The 21,475-nt window shown below is 46.9% G+C and overlaps 1 protein-coding gene across 2 annotated transcripts in view; it reads left to right on the top strand.

The window, feature by feature from the left end:
- GLB1 (galactosidase beta 1) overlaps positions 1-21,155 on the top strand; it is a 97,935-nt gene extending 76,780 nt beyond the window's left edge. Inside the window, exons 15-16 of one of the 2 annotated variants that reach the window (XM_081527103.1) lie at positions 591-845; positions 20,608-21,155. In XM_081527103.1, the coding sequence (XP_081383229.1) occupies positions 591-845; positions 20,608-20,838 (486 nt within the window). In that variant the 3' untranslated portion in view covers positions 20,839-21,155. Of the gene's footprint in view, positions 1-590; positions 846-7,568; positions 8,760-20,607 lie in introns of those variants that run through there. The other variant, XM_081527104.1, reaches the window with a different exon arrangement.
- The last annotated feature ends 320 nt before the right edge of the window (positions 21,156-21,475 follow it).

Raw genomic sequence — 21,475 nt, 5'->3', positions numbered from 1 at the left:
CAGAGCTGCGTGGTTAACGCTTATTGAATTACTGATTGGACCATTGAGGGATGGTATTGAGAGGTGTCGTAGAACAAATACAGGATCCCACTGGGATGGAAAAGTTCCCCTCATGAAAGGCTGGGAAGAGGAAGCCAGATGAGCCACGAGCAAAGGCTTCCCTGCAGTGTCTGGTGCCATGGACACCCCAGGCCCTTGCCCCCGCTGGACAAATAGAGCAACTTCAGAATGTGTCTCAGGCTCCCCATCATTGTCACAGACCCTTCTACCCTTTTACAGTGGGCCAAGTGTTCCTTTGCATCCCCCCCCACCTCCATTCACTCTCCCATCCTCAAAACCATCATTTCCTCTCTTCTGGCCATGTCTCTGAACCAAACACCGAAGACTGGGGATTTGGGGTCTAAAGCTCTGGCCTCGAGCCAGATCTCTGTCATTTTGATGTACACACAGTTTGAGTTTCACGTGCTGTTGGTATTTCATATCCCAGTTTGCTTCTCCCAGGAATTCAGGGCTGGAACACAGAGTCACGTGAAGCCTCTCTCCACCCCCATCTTTACCCCCCAGCTCATCACTCTGTTTCTCTTTTACAGGGTCTTGTTTCTAACCTGACCCTTGATTCTGAAATCCTCACTGACTGGGAGATCTTCCCGCTGGACATGGAGGATGCAGTACGCAGTCACCTGGGGACCTGGGATGGCCGTGACAGTGGCTACCACAATAAAACCCGTGCACGCAGCCCACCTACCTACGCACTCCCCACCTTTTATGTGGGTAACTTCACTATTCCCAGTGGCATCTCAGACTTGCCTCAGGACACCTTCATCCAGTTTCCTGGATGGACCAAGGTATGTGTCTTCATGGAAAGTATTTGCATTTAGGCCTCAGATGTCTGCTTTTCTGTGTCTGATACAGCATCCAAAAGACTGCTAATGGTGTGCTGCGTGAGACTCAGTGAGTGGAGGGTTTTCTGTGGCAGTTCATCCATTTCTCAGGAGCAGGACCATAGCAGATCTTCAAAGATACTGTGGTCAGCCTGAAGGTACACCATCTAGCCCATTTTCATTGACAACTTTGTTTAGCAACTTCCTCCTTCCCCTAAGAAAAATCATACCTTCTTTGAAAACTGACTAGGAATAGCATTTCTTGTTTATACTGAAGAAAATCTGGCCCAGGCGAAGGGGCAAATCTCTGGGAAGCCTGTTTTCTCTTGTTCACGCCTAACTCTGTACTCTCCAGACCACCCCACCTCCGTATGAGGATGCCCCCACGCCCGGGGTGCTTCCACCTGTCTGTAGGATCCTCAGCTCTCCCCTGGCCACTTTACTGCCTGCTTCATTCTCCTTTATTCTTTGAAGACATGTCTTCTTTCACCATTGTCTTCTCTGCTTCAAGTTCTATTTTCATCCTAGATGACCTTATCATGACTCAAGTTATTCATTCAACAAATATTTTAGTGGTTTCTGTTACTGAGAGTGGGTCCAGCTGCTCGCCCCCCCTAAAGCCAATAAAGAGGTCAGGTTGGTGGAAAGGCAAGTTTGCTTTATTTCAGAGGCTGGCAATGCTGGGGGAGGGCAGAGTTCTGTCCACAGGCCGACTCCCCCACCGCTGACAATCAGTGGGCAAGAGCTTTTATAGGCGGAGGGAGGAGCTACATGCAGAAACAGCAGTCAGCTCCGACAGTCATCTTGAAATTGGTCATGCAGTGGTCTGAGCAGTGTCATCTTGATTGTTTTAAGTACAGTTAATCTTCAGTTCCAGGGTCGGTCGGTTCCCATTTCCTAGGGGCCAGTTCTCGGCATTGTGGCACCTTATGTCATGGCTGCAGTCTGGTCCTCATGTAATTAAATTCTTCCATCTGGTGGGAGTTTCAGTGTCTACAACCCAGCTCCAAGGATATGGCTCAGAATACTATCTATAACCCTTGAGAAGAAACTAAATGTCTTTAACTTTGCTTACTGGCTAAACCATTATCATTTTGTCCTGTTTGATTGTTTTCCTTTGCTTCTGTATTTTCCCAATTCTCTGATTAAACTAGTTAAAGTTTTCTACAGACAACAGGCAGGCAGAGGATATGGGGGGTTGGGGACCACAGGATCTTGTTCCCTTTCAATCCACCCCTTTTTGACACTCTTCAAGATTAAGGAGAGACAGATACAGAGCAAGAAATGGAATAAAAGTTTTGAATAGAGAATAAAGTTAATAATAAAGTAGGCAGAGGAACTTGGCTTCAGTTCCATTTCTCTTCCAATATTCCCCAATTCTTTGAGGCGGTGGGGTGCTGACTTCTCTGGTTCCTTTCTACTGAAGTGGGGTGCAGTCCTGCCTAATTTGGGGAATGGACACAGAGCTGGAAATAATCTCAAGTCTCAAGTTTAGCATCAGTATTTTGTACTGTGAAAACATGACCTCAGTCTGATTGCCTTGTCACAGCACCTGGATAAACGCTTAAAAATGAGCAGACATATTACAGATGAGGATAATAATCAAAATGCATCTTTGTATTATTCCCTGAATGTATTTTCTTCTTAATGGTTAAAGCAGATGTACAATGTATGTCTAATAGGCCATAAGCCGGCTATTTGGAATACTGGAATGGGTTGCCATTTCCTTCCCCAAAGGATCTTCCCACCCAGGGATCGAACCCAGGTCTCCTGCGTTGCAGGTGGATTCTTGACCATCTGAGACACCAGGGAAGCCCTGGTTAGCCTAAAGTTCAAATTAAATCATGTATAAGCCAGAATGACTTCCCCATACCTCAATACATGAAAACTTCTACCATTTTCCCCTTTCAATTGTAAATCTTCCCATAAAAAGCACTGATAATATATTTTTCCACTGTGGTCAGAGTGGCTCAGTTGTTGCCTGCTCCAGGTCCATTCATGTCCCTCAGTGCTAGGCCGACTTTTTGTCTATATATTTATCTAGTCATCCACATGGGGAGAAAACTAATTAGACATAACAAACAAGCATACAGAGGTATGCTAACAGGGAAGCATTTTATAGGCCATACATTTTACTGATTATACCCAATCTTTACACATCGTACATGTGTTTTAAGTAAACTTAAAGCCAGCAATGATACACATCATGAGTAGTTATACTCTGTGATGACTTCATTAAACAATTTTTTCCATCCTGAACACTGAGGTCAAAAGTATGATTAGAAGAAAAACAACAGTTTTCCATTAGAATTCTTTCAATTTCTTAACAGTATTTTTCTCAGAAATTCCTCAGGGGCCCTCTGGAAAACTCAAAGTTACCTAGATAAAGAAACTTACAATCTGTTATCAAAAGCGGCACAATATTCCAGGAAAACTTTGTTCTCATAACAGAAAACCAAATTGCTGCCCTGTATCAGCTTACTGTTAAAATTCATTTACCTTTTTAAATTCAATCTAATTTTAATATATCTTAAGTGTCCGAAATTCCTTTCTCATAGTACTTTGTTTTTGTTTACAAAAAAGGATACTTTCTGTAGCCATTTTAATTTCTCTCTAATTTTTTTCCCACCCAAAAGTTATTCTCCTTTTATCCTTCCAACAAAAATATCTCCAAGGAATTCCCTGGAAGTGCAGTGGTTAGGACTTCAAGCTTCCACTGCAGGGGCACAGGGTTGATCCTTGGTGAAAACTAAGATCGCGCATGCCACACGGTGGGGCCAAAGGAAAAAAACAAAATCTCCGTCCTTTATATTTTCTCTGGCAGACAACACATATCCTACCTGCTTTATGTACTGAAATATATCCCTTATCATTTTTACATATTACAATTTTTAACCCTTTAAAACCTTAACAAAACTAAGAAACAAAGTAATTGAACTGTTATACCAGCATTTCTGATTGGCAAACTTAAGAACATATTCCTATAACCTCCAAAAACATACATTTTTTTCATTGCACAATTTCTCTTTAATATGTGGTACAATATGTGTATTTAATAATATGCATTTATTGTGTTTAACTCTAAGCCCTCTTTCGTTTTTTCTTTTTGTTTAAAATTGTACTAAATAACCCAAGTCTGAAGTCTCAACGTGAGCTGTGTTTGTATTTCAAGGGTATGGTAAGAGTTAACTTCAAGCTTTCTCCTAAGCATATTTTTATTTCTCTCAGGGTCAGAATCCTGAAGAAAAAAAAAAACAAGTATGTTTTCTCTAACTGCATATGCAAAAATAAAAGACTCATTGTAACCAAATTTTTTGGAGTTTGAAAAACACTTGGTGGCCACTCAGTGTTTAAAAAGTCATCTTTTTTTTCTTTAGTCATAGTTTCATAGCTAAAATCTTTCTAATAAATTGGACCTGAATTTTTCACTTTACAAAAAAAACAAGAATACCAATCACACAAACAATACACACTCACACACCAGAAGAAAGAACTGTCATAAATCCCCTGAGAGGATGACGGATATGGAGTCCCAAATAAACACTTTCCAACACAAACGGCCGTCAACCTCATACAGACATCAGAACCAGCTGGCAAAAATGCCCAAATAGCACTTCCAGCTCAAAAGAGAAGTTAGCCGGGTGCACACCCGTGGACTTACTGGTCTGGGAGCCCCTCAACTCGTCCAGCGGCGTCTTTCCATTCCACCAAAGAAAAGCGCATGTTGGCGGCCAGTGCCGAGCAGGCGAGAAACAGGGAGGCTCCCCGAAACAAATGGTTTCGGCAGCTAGTAGGAATGTCCCCCAAACCTCCTCCCAGGACCTGAGAGCCATGAGCAATGGCTCCTTGAAGCCTTCCTGGCGCGTCTTCATGGTGGCGGCTTCCCTCGGGGAAAACCCCAGGAGGCAGGTATCGCGAGAGCTCAGTCTCACGTTGCATCAAAATCTGTTAGCGAAAGTGGGTCCAGGTGCTCGGAGCTGAAAAGCCAATAAAGAGGCAAGGTTAGTGGGAAAGAAAGCTGGCTTTTTTTCAGATGTATGCAATCAGAGGGAGGGCAGACTCCTGTCCAAAGGCCAACTCATTCCTCCTCCCACTGACAAGCAGTGAGCAAGAGCTTTTAAAGGGGATCTTCAGGATTGTATAGGTGTTAGGGAGGGGGCTACAGTCAGCTCTGACAGTCACCTTGAAATTGATCATGCAGTGGTCTCACCAGCATTTTGGGTGTTTGTTTTGCTGCACTGCACAGCTTTGGGGATCTTAGTTCCCTGACCAGCAATTGAGCATGGGCTCCCTGTAGTGGAAATGTGAAGTCCTAACCACTGGACTGCCAGGAAATCCCTGATCAGTGTCTTCTTGATTATTTTAAGTACAATTAATCTTCAATTCCGGTGTCAGTTCTTGGAATTGTGGCACCTTATGTTATGGCTACAGTCTGGTCTTCATGTAGTTAACTTCTTCCACCTGGTGGGGTTTCAGTATCTACAACACAGCTCCAAGGATATGGCTCGAATATTATCTAAAGCCCTTGAGAAGAAACTAAAGATCCTTGACTTTGCTTACTGACTTAAGTTATTATTTTATCCTATTTGATTGTTTTCCTTTGCTTCTGTATTTTCTCAGTTCTCTGACTAAACTTATCCTTTGGCTAAAGGTTTTCTACAGACAAAAGGCAGGCAGGAAACATGGTTGGGGGAAGGACCATAGGGTCCTGCTCCTTTTCATTACTATGTGCCCAAACTTTGTGCCAGGCACTAAGGATCCAAAATGAAGAGAACTGGATATGGCTCTTGCTGTCTTGGAACTTAAAGTCTGGGTGTGTGCTAGTCACTCAGTCGTGTCCAACTCTGTGACCCCATGGACTGTAGACCACCAGGCTCTTCTATCCATGGGATTCTCCAGGCAAGAATACTGGAGTGGATTGCCATTCCCTTCTTTGGGGGGTCTTCCCAACCGAGGGATCAAACCCAGGTCTCCTGCATTGCAGGCAGATTCTTTACCATCTGAGCCACGAGGGAAGCCGTCTTGCTCTCATGGAACTTAAAGTCTAGCATGCCCAAATCATATCATCACTCAAATTAAATGATAAAATTGCAGATGCAATGGATGCTAAGAAGAGATATGGAGGTTGACAATAATTGGACATTTGACCATGTTAAGGTGGTCAGGGGATGATGGACATGTGAGCATGATGCTTGATAGAGATAGAGGGATTGAATAGGACTTAACATGGCAGAAAGGGGAGGGAAATATACGCCAGGCAGAGGAGATAGCATATGCAAAAGTTATGTGGTTAGAAGGAGAAGTGGCCAGAATGAGAAACTTATAGAGAACTCAACTGTTTGGAACACAGAGAAGAGAGAATGTGGTTCAGAGAAGAAGCTAGAAAGTAGGTAGAGACTAGATCGGAACAGGGTATTAAATCACATTACAGTTTTATCTTTCTTTTGAGACCCACCAAAACAGAGTGACATGGCATGGTTGTGATGCAATGAGTTTCTGTGACCCTGGGATGCATTGGGCTCAGGGAGACTATCTAGGAGGCTGGACCATAGTTTCATTGCCAGATTGGGTTGGTGGGTGACAAGATGGTAATGACACACTATTTGAGAGATGTTTGTAGTTAAATCCATAAAGAGGTAATGATAGATTAGATATAGGTATTTAAAGAGAAGGACATATCAGGTGACTGTTAGGTTCTAGGCTTGCTGCTAGGAAGATGACACCATTTACTGAAAGAAGAAATTTCAAAAGAGGATTTGTGCTAGAAGAGCATGATCATGAGTTTGGATGTGGACAGTTGAGTTAGGCCATGGGGAATAGCGGAGAGAAGGTTCTTGAGGAGGCTGTTGGATTTATGGGTGGGTATTCAGAGGAGGGATCTGAACTGGGAATATATGTATGAGATCATTTGTATATGGATGACCACTGAAGACATGGAGTAGACAAGTTCCTCTAAGGAGAAAGGATGCAGAAGGAAGAAAGGAAGACACTGAGCTGATCTTTGAGAGACACAAACATGATGGAGAGCGAGGAGAGACCAAACAAACAGGAGGAGAACAGCATTTATGCTGCCAAGAGGCAAGTGAGATGAAGACTGAAGCACCTCTGCTGGATTTAGCACCAGGGGTCACAGCGACCCTCAGTAAGGGCTAAGCCAGTGGAGCAAACACTGCAAGCCAAACAGCCTTCTATTGAGGACTGTAGGGGGAGGAGATGAACTCATGAAAAATACAGATACTTGAAGATAAACATTCTTTTTGAGAAGTTTGACTCTGAAGGAGAAGAGGAAAACAATACTGGGAAAAAAGCTGCAAGAGAAGATGCACATGTGAAAGTGAAAGTGAATGTTGCTCAGTCGTGTCTGACTCTTTGCCAGAATACTGGAGTGGGTAACCATTCCCTTCTCCAGGGGATCATCCCAATCCAGGGATCAAACCCAGGTCTCCTGCATTGCAGGTAGATTATTTACCAGCTGAGCTACCAGGGAAGCTGAATATGCACATGGTATGTGTTTAATAAGTGCCCTTTTATAATGTTTGATTTTTACATGTTTATGGAAATATGTTTTCATTATCATTCTGTCTGAAATATTTTTTAATTTCCCATAATATCTCTTCTTTGAACATAAGTTATTTAAATATGCATTGTTTAATTTTCATATTTATTTTTTTTGGCCATACTGCACAGCTTGTGGGATCTTAGTTCCCTGACCAGTGATTGAACCCAGGCCCTCAGCATTGAAAGCACACAGTCCTAAGCACTGGATCACCAAGGAATTCTCTGTGTTTTTGTTTTTGTTTTTGTTTTGGAAGCATTTCTTATTTTTTTACTTCTAACTTAATTCTTCTGTAAAACTTCTGGAAGAAGGAGAAAAATCTTCCTGATCTTGGGTTAGGCAAAGACTTCTTAGACTTGACACCTAATCCATAATCCTTAAAGGAAAAAAATTGATGAATTAGATTTTATCAAAATTGAAAATGTTTTCCCTTCAAAAGACATTTTTAAGAAAATGAATATCCAAGCCACAGATTGGCAGAAAATGTTTTCAACTCATATATCTGACAAAGGACTTGGTTCTAGAATATATAACGAATTCTTATAACTCAGTAATAGAAAGATGACCAACCCACTCAAAAAATGGGCAAGGGACTTGCATGGACATTTCACCAAAGAAGATAAGTACATGAAAAGATGCTTAATGCTGAACATCATTAAGGAAGTGCAAATCAACCACAATGAAATACCACTTCACACCCACTAGAATGGCTGTAATATTAAAAGATGGACAAGAACAAATGTTGGCAAGGATATGGAGAAATGGGAACCTTCCTCCATTGCTAGTAGAAATGTAAAATGGTACAAACACTTTGGAACACAGTTTGGCAGTTTCTTCAGTTTCTCCTAAAATTACCATAGGATTCTTCAATTCTACTCCCAGCTGTTTCCAAGAGAAGTGAAAATGTGTGTCTACACAAAGACTTACATGCGAATGTTCATAGTAGCATTATCAAAGTAACTGAGAGTTGGAAATAATTCAAAATGTCCATGAACTGATAAATGGAGAAATAAACTATGGAATATCCATACAATGGAATGATATTCCACAATAAAAAAGGGCAGACCTCTGATACAGGCTACAACATGGATAAATCTGAAAAACATTATGCTAAGTAAAAGCAGCCAGTCATAAAAGACCACATATTGTGTGATCCCATTTGTCTGAATTGTTCAGAAAAGGCCAATCTATATAGCCAGAAAGTAAATGAATGGCTGCCTAGGACTTAGGGTGGGAATAGACAGTGACTGCAAATGGGTATGGGGTTTCTCTTTGGGGTGATGAAAATGTCCCCAAATTAAACTGTGGTGATGGTTGCAAAATCTTCTTAAATTTATTGAGACTTGGTTTATCGCCCAAGCATATATTTCCTGGTGAACATACTTCTGTAATTTCAAGCTCTACTGTCCTCTCTCTGGCCATATGTTTCTATCCCTCAAACCCTCAAGGCTCCCAAGTCTACTCTTGGATCTTGTGGATGACCTGAAACTCCCCCATCAGGGCCACAGTTCTTCCCTATCCTGCCTAGACATCACCACCATTTTTTTTTCCTTAGGAGCCGTCAATCCACTGGCCCTCTCGCCCTTCCGCTCCTTGTTCACCCTCACTGGGAATGGGTTCACCACTGGCTTCTGCTAGTTCATCAGTAACTGAGGACCTCTGGTGTGGCCTCTCTGGCATATTCATCCCTCCTCTGTCTCCAAACTCTGGAGGTCCCCAAGTTGTCCAGCAGTCCTTGGCCTCTGTCTTCCCTATCCCCAGCTGGCCTCTAACTCTCACCACCTCCCTTAAACCACCTACCTCCTCCCCACCTCCTCCACTGAGGACACGCTGTCAGGTGAGATCCTTTGATCCTCAGCTTCCTGTCAGACTTATCTCTCTGCCTCCACCCTCACTTCCTGCCCAGTGGCCTCTAGAAGGAAGTGTAAGCTCCAAACCCCCTCCCCACCTTCTTCCTCCAGGCCAAGATTGTGTTCTCTCTCTTCCTCCTCCTGCATTTTGTCAGCTTTTCCATCTTCTCTCCAACTCCCTGTTGCATGTAGCCCAGAAGCAATATCTAGGGCCGCTGGGACCCGGAAATAAAGTATGGCCTTCCTTGGATCTTCCCACTGGATTGCGCATGCTCACTCTTCTCTCCCTCCCTCTTCCTCACCTCGCCCTTCCACCCCATCCCCCTCCCCCTGTTACTGCCCCCCTTCTCCCTCTTGGTGTCCTCTGTTCACCTTTTTCATTCCCTCTCTGTGCCCACTGGGTCTTCACAACTTCAAGATTGGCATTAACTCCTCTCCGAAACCTTCCTAGACCCATTGTCCCCCTTGATCCCCCTAGAGCCCAGCCTGGACTCAGCACCCGTGACACTTCATCACTCAAGCTGGCACCCCAGTTTCACCCGCTGAGCCATAAGTTTCACGAGGGGCATTTTTTTTTAAGTGCCTGGTTTATTTGGCCTCCTCCCTGGGCCTGGTTGCTCTGTTACTGCCTTCAGGGGGAAGAGGGGAATGGCTTATGTTGCTGGGTCCCTTGCAAGAAACCTTTTGGAGGTGAGTTTGGAGGTGAGTGGAGTGCAGGCCTTCCAAGGGTCCCGTTGGTGAAGAGAGGCTTGGCTGTTGCTGGGGGTATGGGACCAAGGCCCATGAGAAGACCCAACACAAACGGTGGCTCACCAGGAAGTATCAGTTCCACGGCTTAGAGAAAGAACCTTCAAGAGATGCAATGCATAAAGACAGCATTATCTTTCCCAGGAGTTATGAGCAGGGCTGAGGGCTCAGATGGAGCTTGAAACACACCCAAAGGATGGATAGTCCTTCATCAGAATCAGAGGTTATGTCAGGGAGGGAACTTCAAGTGAAAGAATAGCAGATACAAAGGAAAAAATAAATGGAAAAGCATAGCATGTTTTTGGAGGTCAAAGGGGTTCACCTTGGCCAGGTCATGGAAATGTCACACCCAAGAGTTACTGACCCAGGCATTTTGCTCAGCGCTTAAGAGACACTATCTTTATAATCATCAAAGGAGGCCCCTGTGGTAGGATGTCCCGGCAGTGTCTCCAGTTTGCAGACGAGCAGATAGAGGCTCAAAGACCTCAGTATCTGGTGTGAGGTATAGACATGCTGGTGGAAAGGTTCCCCAGCCCTAGGTCTGTCTGACTTGGAGGCCCAAGTGAAAAGGCCAGCAGCGTGTACAGGGCCTCGAAGGCCAGGGGGAGCTTGTGCTAATGATCCAGGCAGAAGCTCTTCACTTACTTAGTCTGATGGGTTTTCTGCACCTTTATGCCTGAAAAGTTCATGTACAGGACTCGCCTGGTGGTGCAGTGGATAAGAATCCGCTTGCCAGTGCAGGGGACACGTGTTCCATCTCTGGGAAGATTGATTCTACATATGCTGTGGAGCAAGTAAGCCCGTGACCCACAACTACTGAGCCCGCACTCTAGAGCCCACTGTGCTCCGAAGCCAGAGAAGCCACTGAGTGAGAAGCTCCTGGACGGTAACAAAGCGGGGCCCCCACAGCCCCCCTCGCCACACAAAGCAGCCAAGAGCCAGCGCAGCCAAAAGTAAAACAAAAATTGTTTAACCTTAAAGTACATGTGCACACAATATTTATGAATGTGTCAGGGTGTTTGGAACCCAAGAAACTCATCGAATTCCTATGTCTGATCAAAACTTAGTATGCAGGGGAACTAAGATTCCCGCATGCTACATGGTTCAGCCAAAAATAAAGGTAAAAACTGGTACACAAACATACACAGCAGCATTACCCAGAATTATCCAAAATCAACTAAAAGGTCAAAAAACCCAAGTGTCCATCAACTAATAATGAATAAACAAACTATGGTCTATCCGTTTCATGGAAAATTATTTGGCAGTAAAAACAAACGAACAGGACTTTCCTGGTGATTCAGTGGTAAAGAATCCACCTGCCAATGCAAGAGACATGGGTTCAATCCCGGATCCGGGAAGATCCCACATACTTCAGAGCAACTAAGCCCACGTACCACGACCACTGAAGCCTGTGCACCCTAGAGCCCTTGCTCCACAACAAGAGAAGTCACCGCAGTGAGAAGCCTACACACCACAACTGGAAAGTAGCCCCTGCTCGCAACTAGAGAAAAGTCCACACAGCGATGAAGACCCAGCACAGCCAAGAGTAAGTTAATAAATAAAAATATTTTTAAAAAAAGACAAATGAACGACATGGATGACCCTTGAAAACATGTCCCATGAAAGAAGCTAATCACCAACCATATATACCATGTGATACCATGAGTATGAAATGTCCAGAACAGGCAGATCTATAGACACAGGAAGATTAGTGGTTGCCTACAACAGGGAAAAGGGGGTGTTGAGGGAAAATGGGGGGCAGATACTAAAGACTGAAGAGTTTTTCTTTGGGGTGATGGTTGGATTGCTCTTTAGTAAACTAATAACCACTGAGTTGTATATTTGAAATGAGGGAGTTATATAGTATGTGAATTACATCTCAGTAAAGCTTTATCCATGAGATTTGTGAGCCTGGGTTGCCTAGGTCTGAAGGTCAGAGAACACACGTTTATCATGCCTAGGACACAGCATGTGCGTTTTCTATTCTATTCCTGCGAGCGGTGGCCCCTATTGCCATGGACCGTCCAGGCCAGCTCCTGAGGTTCTGAGTGATGGGCAGACGCTCGGCAGACAGATCACATCCCCCCTCCCAGGGCACGGAGTTCTGAGTGTGGGAGGATGCGCACTTTAGCAGATCAGAGGGATGCAGAGGGGATGGACCACCCAAAGCGTGGGTGGTTTCTAAGCCTCTGCCTCTGGGCACCAAACCCGCTTTCTCCTCCTCCAGTTGGGAGCCCCCATCGAGGCCCCTGTTCAGGCCCTTTGACTTCTGCCATTCACTTGTGATAGAGAAACGATCTTGATGGGGTGAATGAAGTCACTGATAAGGAGATTCAGGAGATTAAAAAAAAAAGTCACTTCTGATTAATAGGCCGTACTTGAGTCGGATGTGGCTTTCTGGTTAAATGCCCGAACGTCAGCTGGGATTTCTTTGGGAAGTGGTCTGACATGTTTTGCTTCATCCAAGAGACACAGGCCAGCGCTTTGTCTGCACAGAACTCTCATCCGACCACAAACTCCCCACAGTGAGCATTGTTCTTCAGTGCTCCAGCTTGCCAGATGGGCCAGACCTAAAACCCTTCCTCTGTCTCTGTAGTGACGTGTGTGCTATTTGTCTCTCCTTCAGATGCATGTGGATGACACCACGTGAATATCCTCTGTAGACTTCCTGCATTTTTTACCACTTTCAGTAGGTCTGGGTGCCTAGCAGAGCATGGGGGTGAGAGGGGTGGGATAACTTCCGGCTTTTCCTCTACCAGAATAAAGCTTTGAACATTAAGAAGCAACATAGAGGGACCTCCCTTGTGGTCCAGTGGTTAGAACTCCAAGCTTCCACTGCCAGGGGCACAGGTTCGATCCCTGGTCAGGGAACTAGGATCCCACATGCAGGCGACCAAAAAAAATCAACACTGAATACAGAAGATAAGCAAGAAGCTTGTAAAAGAACCATGGATAAAAGAATTTATAATGAATGGTTGATAAATATCTTCTATTTGGAGACTCTTTTTGAATCTTGCTTTTGAAATTTCCAGCTCTCTAATCATTTGGTCTTTCTGGTGATCAGTCCTATCCTAAGGCCTAGTCACCAGAAAGACAATGTGATTAGACGTTGGAACTTTCAGCCCACCCCTCCTCAACCTCTGGAGTTAGGGTCAGGGACTGGAAATGGAATTCTATAAAAAAACTTTAGAACAACAAGATTCAAGGAGCTTTGGGGTTGGTGAACACTTCCAGATGCTGAGAGCTTACACCTGGGCGCGAGGTACACGTGGAGACGGCTGGCAGCTCAGCCCTGCACCTCTAATACCTTGCCCTGTGAATCTTTTTCGTCTGGCCATTTCTAAGTTGTATCCTTTATAATAACCCCATAAATACCAGTAAAGTGTTTTTCTGCATTCTGTGAGCCATGCTAGGACATTATTGAATCTGAGGAGGGGTTCATGGGAATCCCCAGCTTCCAACTGGTTGTTCAGAACTAGGACTCCAGAGTTTGGAGCCTACACAAGTGGAGGTATGGAGCTGTCAGCCTCTGAGGGGGAAAACCCAGGAGGATGGTGGGGGCCAGAGGCCACTCAGGTACTTCCTGCTCATTCAGGAAGAGCTGTCCGCTCTTGGTCGTCGCAGGGGGTGGCCATGAAGTCTGGAACACAGCAAAAAAGGAAAGCTGCATTCAGCACAATGAAATTGTGTCATCTCTGTTTCCACACCTGATGGCCATTTTCTAGATGGCCCGTCAGTCTTGAGTCTATATGGATAATTCTGTACAGGTTGCAGGGGCCGGGCTGTATGATGCAAGTTAAAGGGGAGACTTCAGCATTTATGGGAATGCAGAGGGAAGGTGCCGGTCAGGAAAGGACTCAGTCTGTAGAGTGGAGGGGAATGGGGAGGAACTCTGCTCCCGTGTTCCTCGGAAGCTGTCCCTGCTGAGACCACCGGCACCCACATGGTGACATGCTCCCCAGACATTTCTCACTTAACTTCTTGGCAAGTAACGTCTGACATAGCTAACCACTCCCTCCCTTGAAGCTCTCCTGATGTCTATGACCAAACTTCTGGTTTCCTACCCTGTCTTCGTTCCTTCTCATGCTTTGCTTTCTCTGTCTGTGTTTCAGTTCTCAGGACTTGATTCAGGGCCCTCTGCTTACACTTTTAGGGGAGCTCATCCCCACAGATGTAACACCCAGATTTCCAGCTCCAGCTCGTCCTTTTTGTGGGCAGGGACACCACATCCAACCACCGGGGTGGACTGACCACTGGAGGCCTCAGAGGCACCTCTCGTCTGGTACATATAAGACAGACCCTTCTTCCTCGTTCCCCCAAAGCTTGCTCTTCTGCAGAAGTGGTCCAGGGACAAGGAAGGAAGCTGGACTTTAGTGCAGCCGAGAGGATGAAAAAGGGGCCCGGCTGTGGGAAATGATATCAGCAGTCTTGTTGTGGAGAGCTCCCTGCATCCCAGCCACCACGCAGAGTGCTCACCTGAGCCCTCTCACTTACTTACAGCAACCCTGACAGAGGTGCAGATAACGACAGAGCTGGGGACTTGGAGATGGGATTTGGAGGCTAACTGGTGAAAGAGGAACTGAGTAGTAGAGGATAACCCTCCTCTTGTGAAATTGGGTTCAGTGACATCATTTACTTTACTGAAAAGTAGCATGCTGCTGTACGTTGACGCCTTGGAGTTGTGCATCAGTTAGCTTTCAGCTGTCTAAAACACCACCCCAAACTTCACGGTTTCAAACAGCAACCATGTATTTAGCTCCTGATTTGGAGTGTTGGCAGACTGGGTTGTGGTTCCACTGGTCTTGGCTGGGCAAGCCCTTCCAGTCAGCGAGGAGGCCCTCCTCCTGGGGCTTGGCTGGTGTCTGCTGAGGCCGTACAGATAGGTCTATGTCTCTCTCACCATCTAGCACGGCAACCTGGGCTTGCTCATATGATGACTGGCAGCGTTCAAAGAAAAAAATGCAGATGCGCAAGGATTCCTAAGACCCAAGTCAGAATTCACACGTCACTTCTTCCATGTCCTTTGCCCAGCACTTGACCAGCCCCATCCAAGATTCTACTTCTGAGTGCATATGCTGTGAAAAATTGGAAGCATTTCTGCAGCCTGCCACGAAGTCGTAGCCCTGTTTGACCCTACTTTCATTCTGAATTTGATATGCTTTTTCAACTCTTTTTTGGCCTGATTTACAGTTATCCTACCCCCAACAAAGTTTACTATTTCCGCTTCATTCCTTTATTTCTAATCACAAGTCCTGTGAACTTGGAAACTAGATAGACACCTTTGCCCAAATGTATATTAATTTAGGAACAAGGCGTGTAAGAATTGTGTGCCAACAGGAGTAAATGGGCTCTGAGTGCAAGAATCTCCTACAAATTTTAGTGCATGGACTCTGCAACAAATAGTATATGGCTGCCTAGAGATGGTTGTCGCTTACCAGTTCTTAGCTTCATTCCAGGAGTGTGAGGATGCGTGAGAACAGTCATAGAGGAGATGCTCCATGAAAAGCTCAAGCGATGGTGACACCCTGGGGGAGTTGAAAAGGAAGGAATTTATCTTTTGGGGTTTGCTGAGAGCAGGAAGTGACTCATCTTTTATGTTAATATTCTGCGTTTTCGTGGCTTCGATTCTATCTGGGTCTGTCCTAAAATACAGAGAAATTGTAAACTTTTTACTCTAAGACAAAGGAGGAAGGAAAGGATTTGCATCAGCTACAGACTTGGGGTCTGAAGGAAGGGGAGATTTTGTTTTTCTTCTGTGTGGAGGTTTATTTAACATCTTATCTCTCACTGTTTTACTTTTTTTTCTTTGTTTTTTTCCTCCCAAGTTAGCACCATAAATACTCATGAATCATGTGTATGAGAAACCTTTTAACTTTGAGAAATGGACCTTTAAGTCCCCCAAGTGTCTAAATGTCTTCTTCCAGAGTAGAACAGAGTCAACATTCGAAGCAAGTTTGGTGTTGGTAAAGGAACTCCTGACCACATTTGAAAACGTTGAAGCTATGACTTAAACCAGGACTGAATCTTTGGCTTTACATTCTTCTCAGAGGGTTCTATTTATCTGGAGAATTGAAAACAGACCGACAGACACATGTCTGTCTGATTAACACAGAAGCAAGTCAGTCACTGCCAGGAATCTGTCCTTCACTGGCACTATTACCACCTCCGCGATAATATTTAGCGGAGAGCGGGGAGTCTGCAGGGGTCAAGCCACAGTCAGAGAAAGTCAGCATTTGTCACGGAGATGTTTCAGCTGAGACAACCCAGGGAAACTCTGAAGCCGTTGGTGTTCACTCTACAGACGCTCGGCCTTAGTATGTATTAATAGTTACTGTGTTGATTAAGAGTGTGTCTACTTATAGGGACTTTCCTGGAGGTCCAATGGTTGGGACTCCGAGCTTCCACCTCAGGGGGCACAGGTTCTATCCCTGGGCAGGGAACTAAGATCCGCAAGCCACATGGCTAGAACAAAAGGAAAAAAAAGAGTTATGTCTATTTTTAGATCACATGGGCCTACTCTCCCCCCACCAATAATTGCAGCATAATATTTTAAAAGAGAAACAAGAATCAGAATGTGTATATATGTTTTAATAGATTTTTTTTTTCAGTTTGACTGTTTTAAAGTGATTTTTTTTTTGGCTGCGCTGGGTCTTGGTTACCGTGCAGAGGCTTTCTCTAGTTGCGCAATCAAGGGCCACTCTCTAGTAGCACTGCGCCGGCTTCTCACTGCGGTGACTTCTCTTGTTGCAGAGCACAGGGCTTCCGCAGTTGTGGTGCACAGGTGTAGTTGCTCACAGCATGCGGGATCTTCCCGGACCCGGGACTGAACCCATGTCCCCTGCATTGGCAGGTGGATTCTTAATCACTGGACCACCAGGGAAGTCCTACACTGATTTTTTTAGTGCCTTAAAAAATTGTGTTTTAAAAAATCACAGTGTTAATCAAGGGAGTAGGCAAATGCTGCATTGTTCTTCCTGTGAACAGTAGTCCCTAAATTCTTAAGCTGGGAGGGGAGGGACAGGAGTATTCTTAAAGTGGGGCTGGGTATTTGCCCGGGCAGAATCGTCCACGAGTCTTACCTCCTGGGTGTCATGGGTGTATATCGTCTCTCTGCTGGGTGCTGAGAAGCTCTCCCTCAACAAGGTGGACTCAGCCTTCCTCTTCATGGAGCCTCTGCTGGAAATAGCTGACAAACCAGTAGTGAAACAAATGACTACGTGTGCAAACAATGACAGTAACTAGAAGAACGATATTAAAGGGCAAGCGGATGACTTGGAATGGAAGGCCCAGGACTGAGGAGGCTGGCATGACCTTCTCTCTGTGGAGGTGGGGGGGGGGCGACACTTGAGGGATCTGAAGGCTTGGAGTGGAGGGGATAGCCTTGCAGGCTCAGGGTGAAGCGTGGTGCACAGGTGAGCGAGCTTGGTGTGGGCAGGAGGAAAGCGAGGAGCTGACCACAAGGGCGAGAGGACCAAGGTGTATGCCCGTGGGCCGCATAAGGAGCTTAGAAGCAGGACCTCGTGAGGACTGTTTGATGTTCACGTGGCCGCTGTGTAGATCTAGAGTTAGAGGAAGCAGGGGGACCTGCCCGGGCGGTGGGGGGCGAGAGGTGGGTGTCTCCAGGAGCCTGAGCCAACACTGCCCGGAATGTGTCTGAAGAACTAGCTGTGAAAGTAGAGAGGAGCAGAGAGATTGGTCTGATGATGGAGTGATGGGCATTCAGCACACCTCTGCTGAGCTGCTCAGCACAACAGTCGCCTGCCACCTGGCTATTTTACATTTACATCTGAATTAATTCAGAGCGAAAATTGAGTTCCTCCCTCGCACCAGCCGCTGGTGAGTGCAGGTAGCTACCCTGTGGGGCAGCACCAAGCCCTCCACCTCTGTGGACAGTTCTGTGGACCAGCAGGGCCTCAGACCTCTGTACCTGTGCTCTCCGAATCCTTCATTCCTCTGGGTTGGAAGGGCAACCAAACCGTCATAGGCGTCACTGAACGCCCATTCTGTTAAGGACGGAGAGTAGAGGGAAACTGTCCTGAAGACTTTCCTTGCTTTGGAGAATTAACCAAAATCAAACAACTCGCCTGCAATATAGGAGACACAGGTTCGATTCCTGGGTCAGCAAAATCCCCTGGAGAAGGAAATGGTAATCCACTGCAGTATTCTTGCCTGGAGAATTCCATGGAGAAGCCTGGTGGGCTACAGAATGACCCCTACAGCATGGGGTCACAAAACAGTTGGACACGACTTAACGACTAACCAACAACAACAAAGACACTGTAACCCTGAATTTGGGGAAGGTTGGCGAGAAGGTGCCAGGCACGATATCTACATGTTAGAGGCACTTAGGTGAGGTAGGAGGCAGAATCCAGATGGGAGCTGAAGGCTCCAAGTGGGTGATAACTTGGGAGAGAAAAGATAACTTAAACAGATGATGCAAAGCCAGGAGGGTCAGAAGAAAAATTACATCTACTTTGATGAGCAACTAGGAGCGACAGTTAGGGGTGACATCTGTCAGTCACAGAGCAGTCTGGGAAGGGGGGCCACCCTGAGTGTTCACTGGTGGGAGCTGGACCTTCCAGAAACGTGGGGGCAGCTGGGGAAGCGAAAGTTGGAAGAGGGACTGGAGAATCAAAGGCGGAAATGCTCATCTTCCTCCCGGGCTGGTCCAGTCGGCACCTCGAGGGGCTCCCAGGAGCAAGTGTTATACCTGGAAGCTCATGGGGGGCGTCTTTAGGGCTGTTGTCTCATGCAACTGCCTCACCATTTGTGAGCAGGGCAGCATCTAGGAGGATAAGCTAGACCTGGGGGAGTGGGGGGACCAAGGGCGAGCTGACCCCATAGGTGCCAGTCCCTCGTCTACCTGTGCAAACCCCCGACAGTGGCCCAGCTCCCCTGCCACCTTCCAGTGTCAAGCAAGGTCCTCCTGGGGCCCCAGCCCGCCGCACCCCATCGCCTTTGCCAGGTGAATTGCACCGCCTAACCCTGGAGGGAGCTGGGGGGAGCCTTTTTCCACCCAGCTCCCCAGTCCCAACACAGGAGACCTGCTCGGTGCAGCTGGAGAGAGGTATTGGAGGAGCAGCATCTTGGGAGGGACTGGTCCTCAATGTGGCCAGGACGCAGTGTGGAGCCGGGGTCACCCACACGTGCTGCTCACAGCGCTCTCCCTCTCTTCCCCTTGGAGCCCATCTCCCCCTCACAACCACAGAGTCGGGCTCCGCTGTTCTCTAATACTGCAGAAACGGGGCGCCACCAGATCTTCAATATGATAAACCCTGGTGAAGTTGTCATTTGCATGTACCTTCAGGATGGATCGAGATAGCATATCCCGTGGTAAAAACAAGAGTAAAATAATTCTGAGAAGTGTGAAACTGTCACCCTTTTTCTAAATGACTTATCCCAACAGACAGGTGGCTTTCCATCACTGGCTTCCTTTCAAGGGGCCGTGGAGGCCAAGGTCTTTTCACTGGGTGGCGTGAGGGGTGCAGCCACGCCATGCTGACCATGCACTGCTCCCTCCTGCCTGCCCCATCCCCCTGCCCAGAGTCACACAGGCCGGAGGCGGCAGGAGTAAGGTTTGAAGCCAGGTGGAAAGCTCGCGTCCAGAGGCTGCCTGGGGGCTGAAAGTTACCCAAAGCTAGCTCCAGGGTGAGCACCCAGAGCTGGGTTCAGGGTCAGGGCCGCAGGGGTCCACGAGGACGGGGCCTCTCCAGGATGTTCCCCCAAGACCTTAGGGCCACTGTGGGGCCAATTGTGGTGCTTCTTCCTCCCACCCCTCCTCTCCCAGGTATTCTGTCTCCCTCTTGTGTGTGACCTCCTCTCCTTTGCTCCCTTGCTTTCTCTGTAACAGAATGTTCCACCTACTCCGTCAACTGCTAAGTCCCAGCTGACAGCAAATTCTAGCTCCTGCTGTCACGCTGTGCGGACACACCCAGGCCCGGTCCCCATTCCTGAGAACTTTGTCCTCCTTGGTTTTGCCGTGGAAGCAGCTTTTCCTACTCATAGAAGTCTTCGCAGCTTGTAGGATCCTCTGTGCTCCTTGAAACGAGTCCCCACCCCTCACTCTTATGCTGGTGTGAAAAGCATTGAAACGCAGCAAGAAGGCAGATGCCCAGCTGGGCGGCCAGCCTCTCCCTCCTCGACCCCCACATCCTTCTAAGGGCGCATGTGTCTGGGCTGCTGGGCTCTTGCTTACCTCGTGCAGCAAGGTCCCCATCTGCCTGGAGGAAGGGGGAGCACAGAGGCAAAGCTCGTCTCTTGAGGAGGCAGGGAGGCGACTGTGTACAGAGGTCTCGGGCAGAGGCGGGTGTGTGCAGACAGGCACCCCACCCCCACGTCGCGCCGGACCCAGGACAAAATTCAGAAACTAGGTGAATGTGCCGCATAGGTCTCCTCCTGAAGCAGGGTGGGTACTGGGATGAGTTTTGTGGCTTCTCCACCCAGCTCCTGCCCGACTTGAGTATCCTCCTGGGGACCCTGCCTGCCTCCCCACCCCACCCACCCCCTGCACCAAGGTTCTCACGCCCCTCAGCAGGGTCAGCACAGCTGGGTTGATGGTGTTCTCTCTCTCCAGGGTCAGGTGTGGATCAACGGCTTTAACCTCGGCCGCTACTGGCCAGTGCGGGGCCCCCAGATGACCCTGTTCGTGCCTCTGCACATCCTGGTGACCTCGACCCCGAACACTATCGTGGTGCTGGAGCTGGAGCATGCGCCCTGCCGGGACAGTAGCCCGGAACTGTGCACCGTGGAGTTCGTGGACAGGCCGGTTTTTCGCACAGTCCAGACCCACAGACGTGCAAACTAGGAGCAAGACTCATGGCCGACTCCCTGTGATGAAGACTGTGACCCTTCAGAATTCTAGCCTTGCACATACCTCACCGCTCGGAATGCCAGCATTCACTTCTGATTGGAAGATAGGTTAGGCGTGTTCTTACCTAGGTTTCCCTGGCGCCCGGCGGTGCCTGACGCACCCCGTCCCAGCTGCGTGGTCATGGGGTGGGGCTGGTAGCCCAGCTACACAGAGGCATCCACAGGCTTGGAAGGGAAGCGTTTGAAGTTTTTCTGATTTTTATTTTAAGAATCATGTAGCCTTTTTATTAAATAAAATTTGTATTCAAACGATCTTACTGTTTTTAATGTTGAACAGGTCTTATATTATAGCTTCTGATTTAAATCATAACTAGACTTGAGTGGGCTGAATAAGCCACTTCACTAAGTTGAGGTTGGTTCAAAGGAGTGGAAAATAGTCTTGTTTTGATCTAGTGGACCATTGCTTTTCTGATCTTTGACTTCCTTTTGAATTGCCGTGATACCCTACCAGGAGAGCTCATAAACACAACTCCAAATGATTATGCAGACCATCAACAGTTGGAAAGCATAGATAGGATGGTACATCTGTACAGTGGAAGATACCAGAGCCGCTAAGATGCATTTGGAGATCT

Source organism: Giraffa tippelskirchi, chromosome 9 (genome assembly GCF_054371585.1).
Source record: "Giraffa tippelskirchi isolate mGirTip1 chromosome 9, T2T-mGirTip1v1.2.pri, whole genome shotgun sequence".
In the NCBI taxonomy this organism is placed as follows: Eukaryota; Metazoa; Chordata; class Mammalia; order Artiodactyla; family Giraffidae; genus Giraffa; species Giraffa tippelskirchi.
Note: the sequence above shows the minus strand (reverse complement) of the source record. Positions and strands in the feature narration are given on the sequence as shown.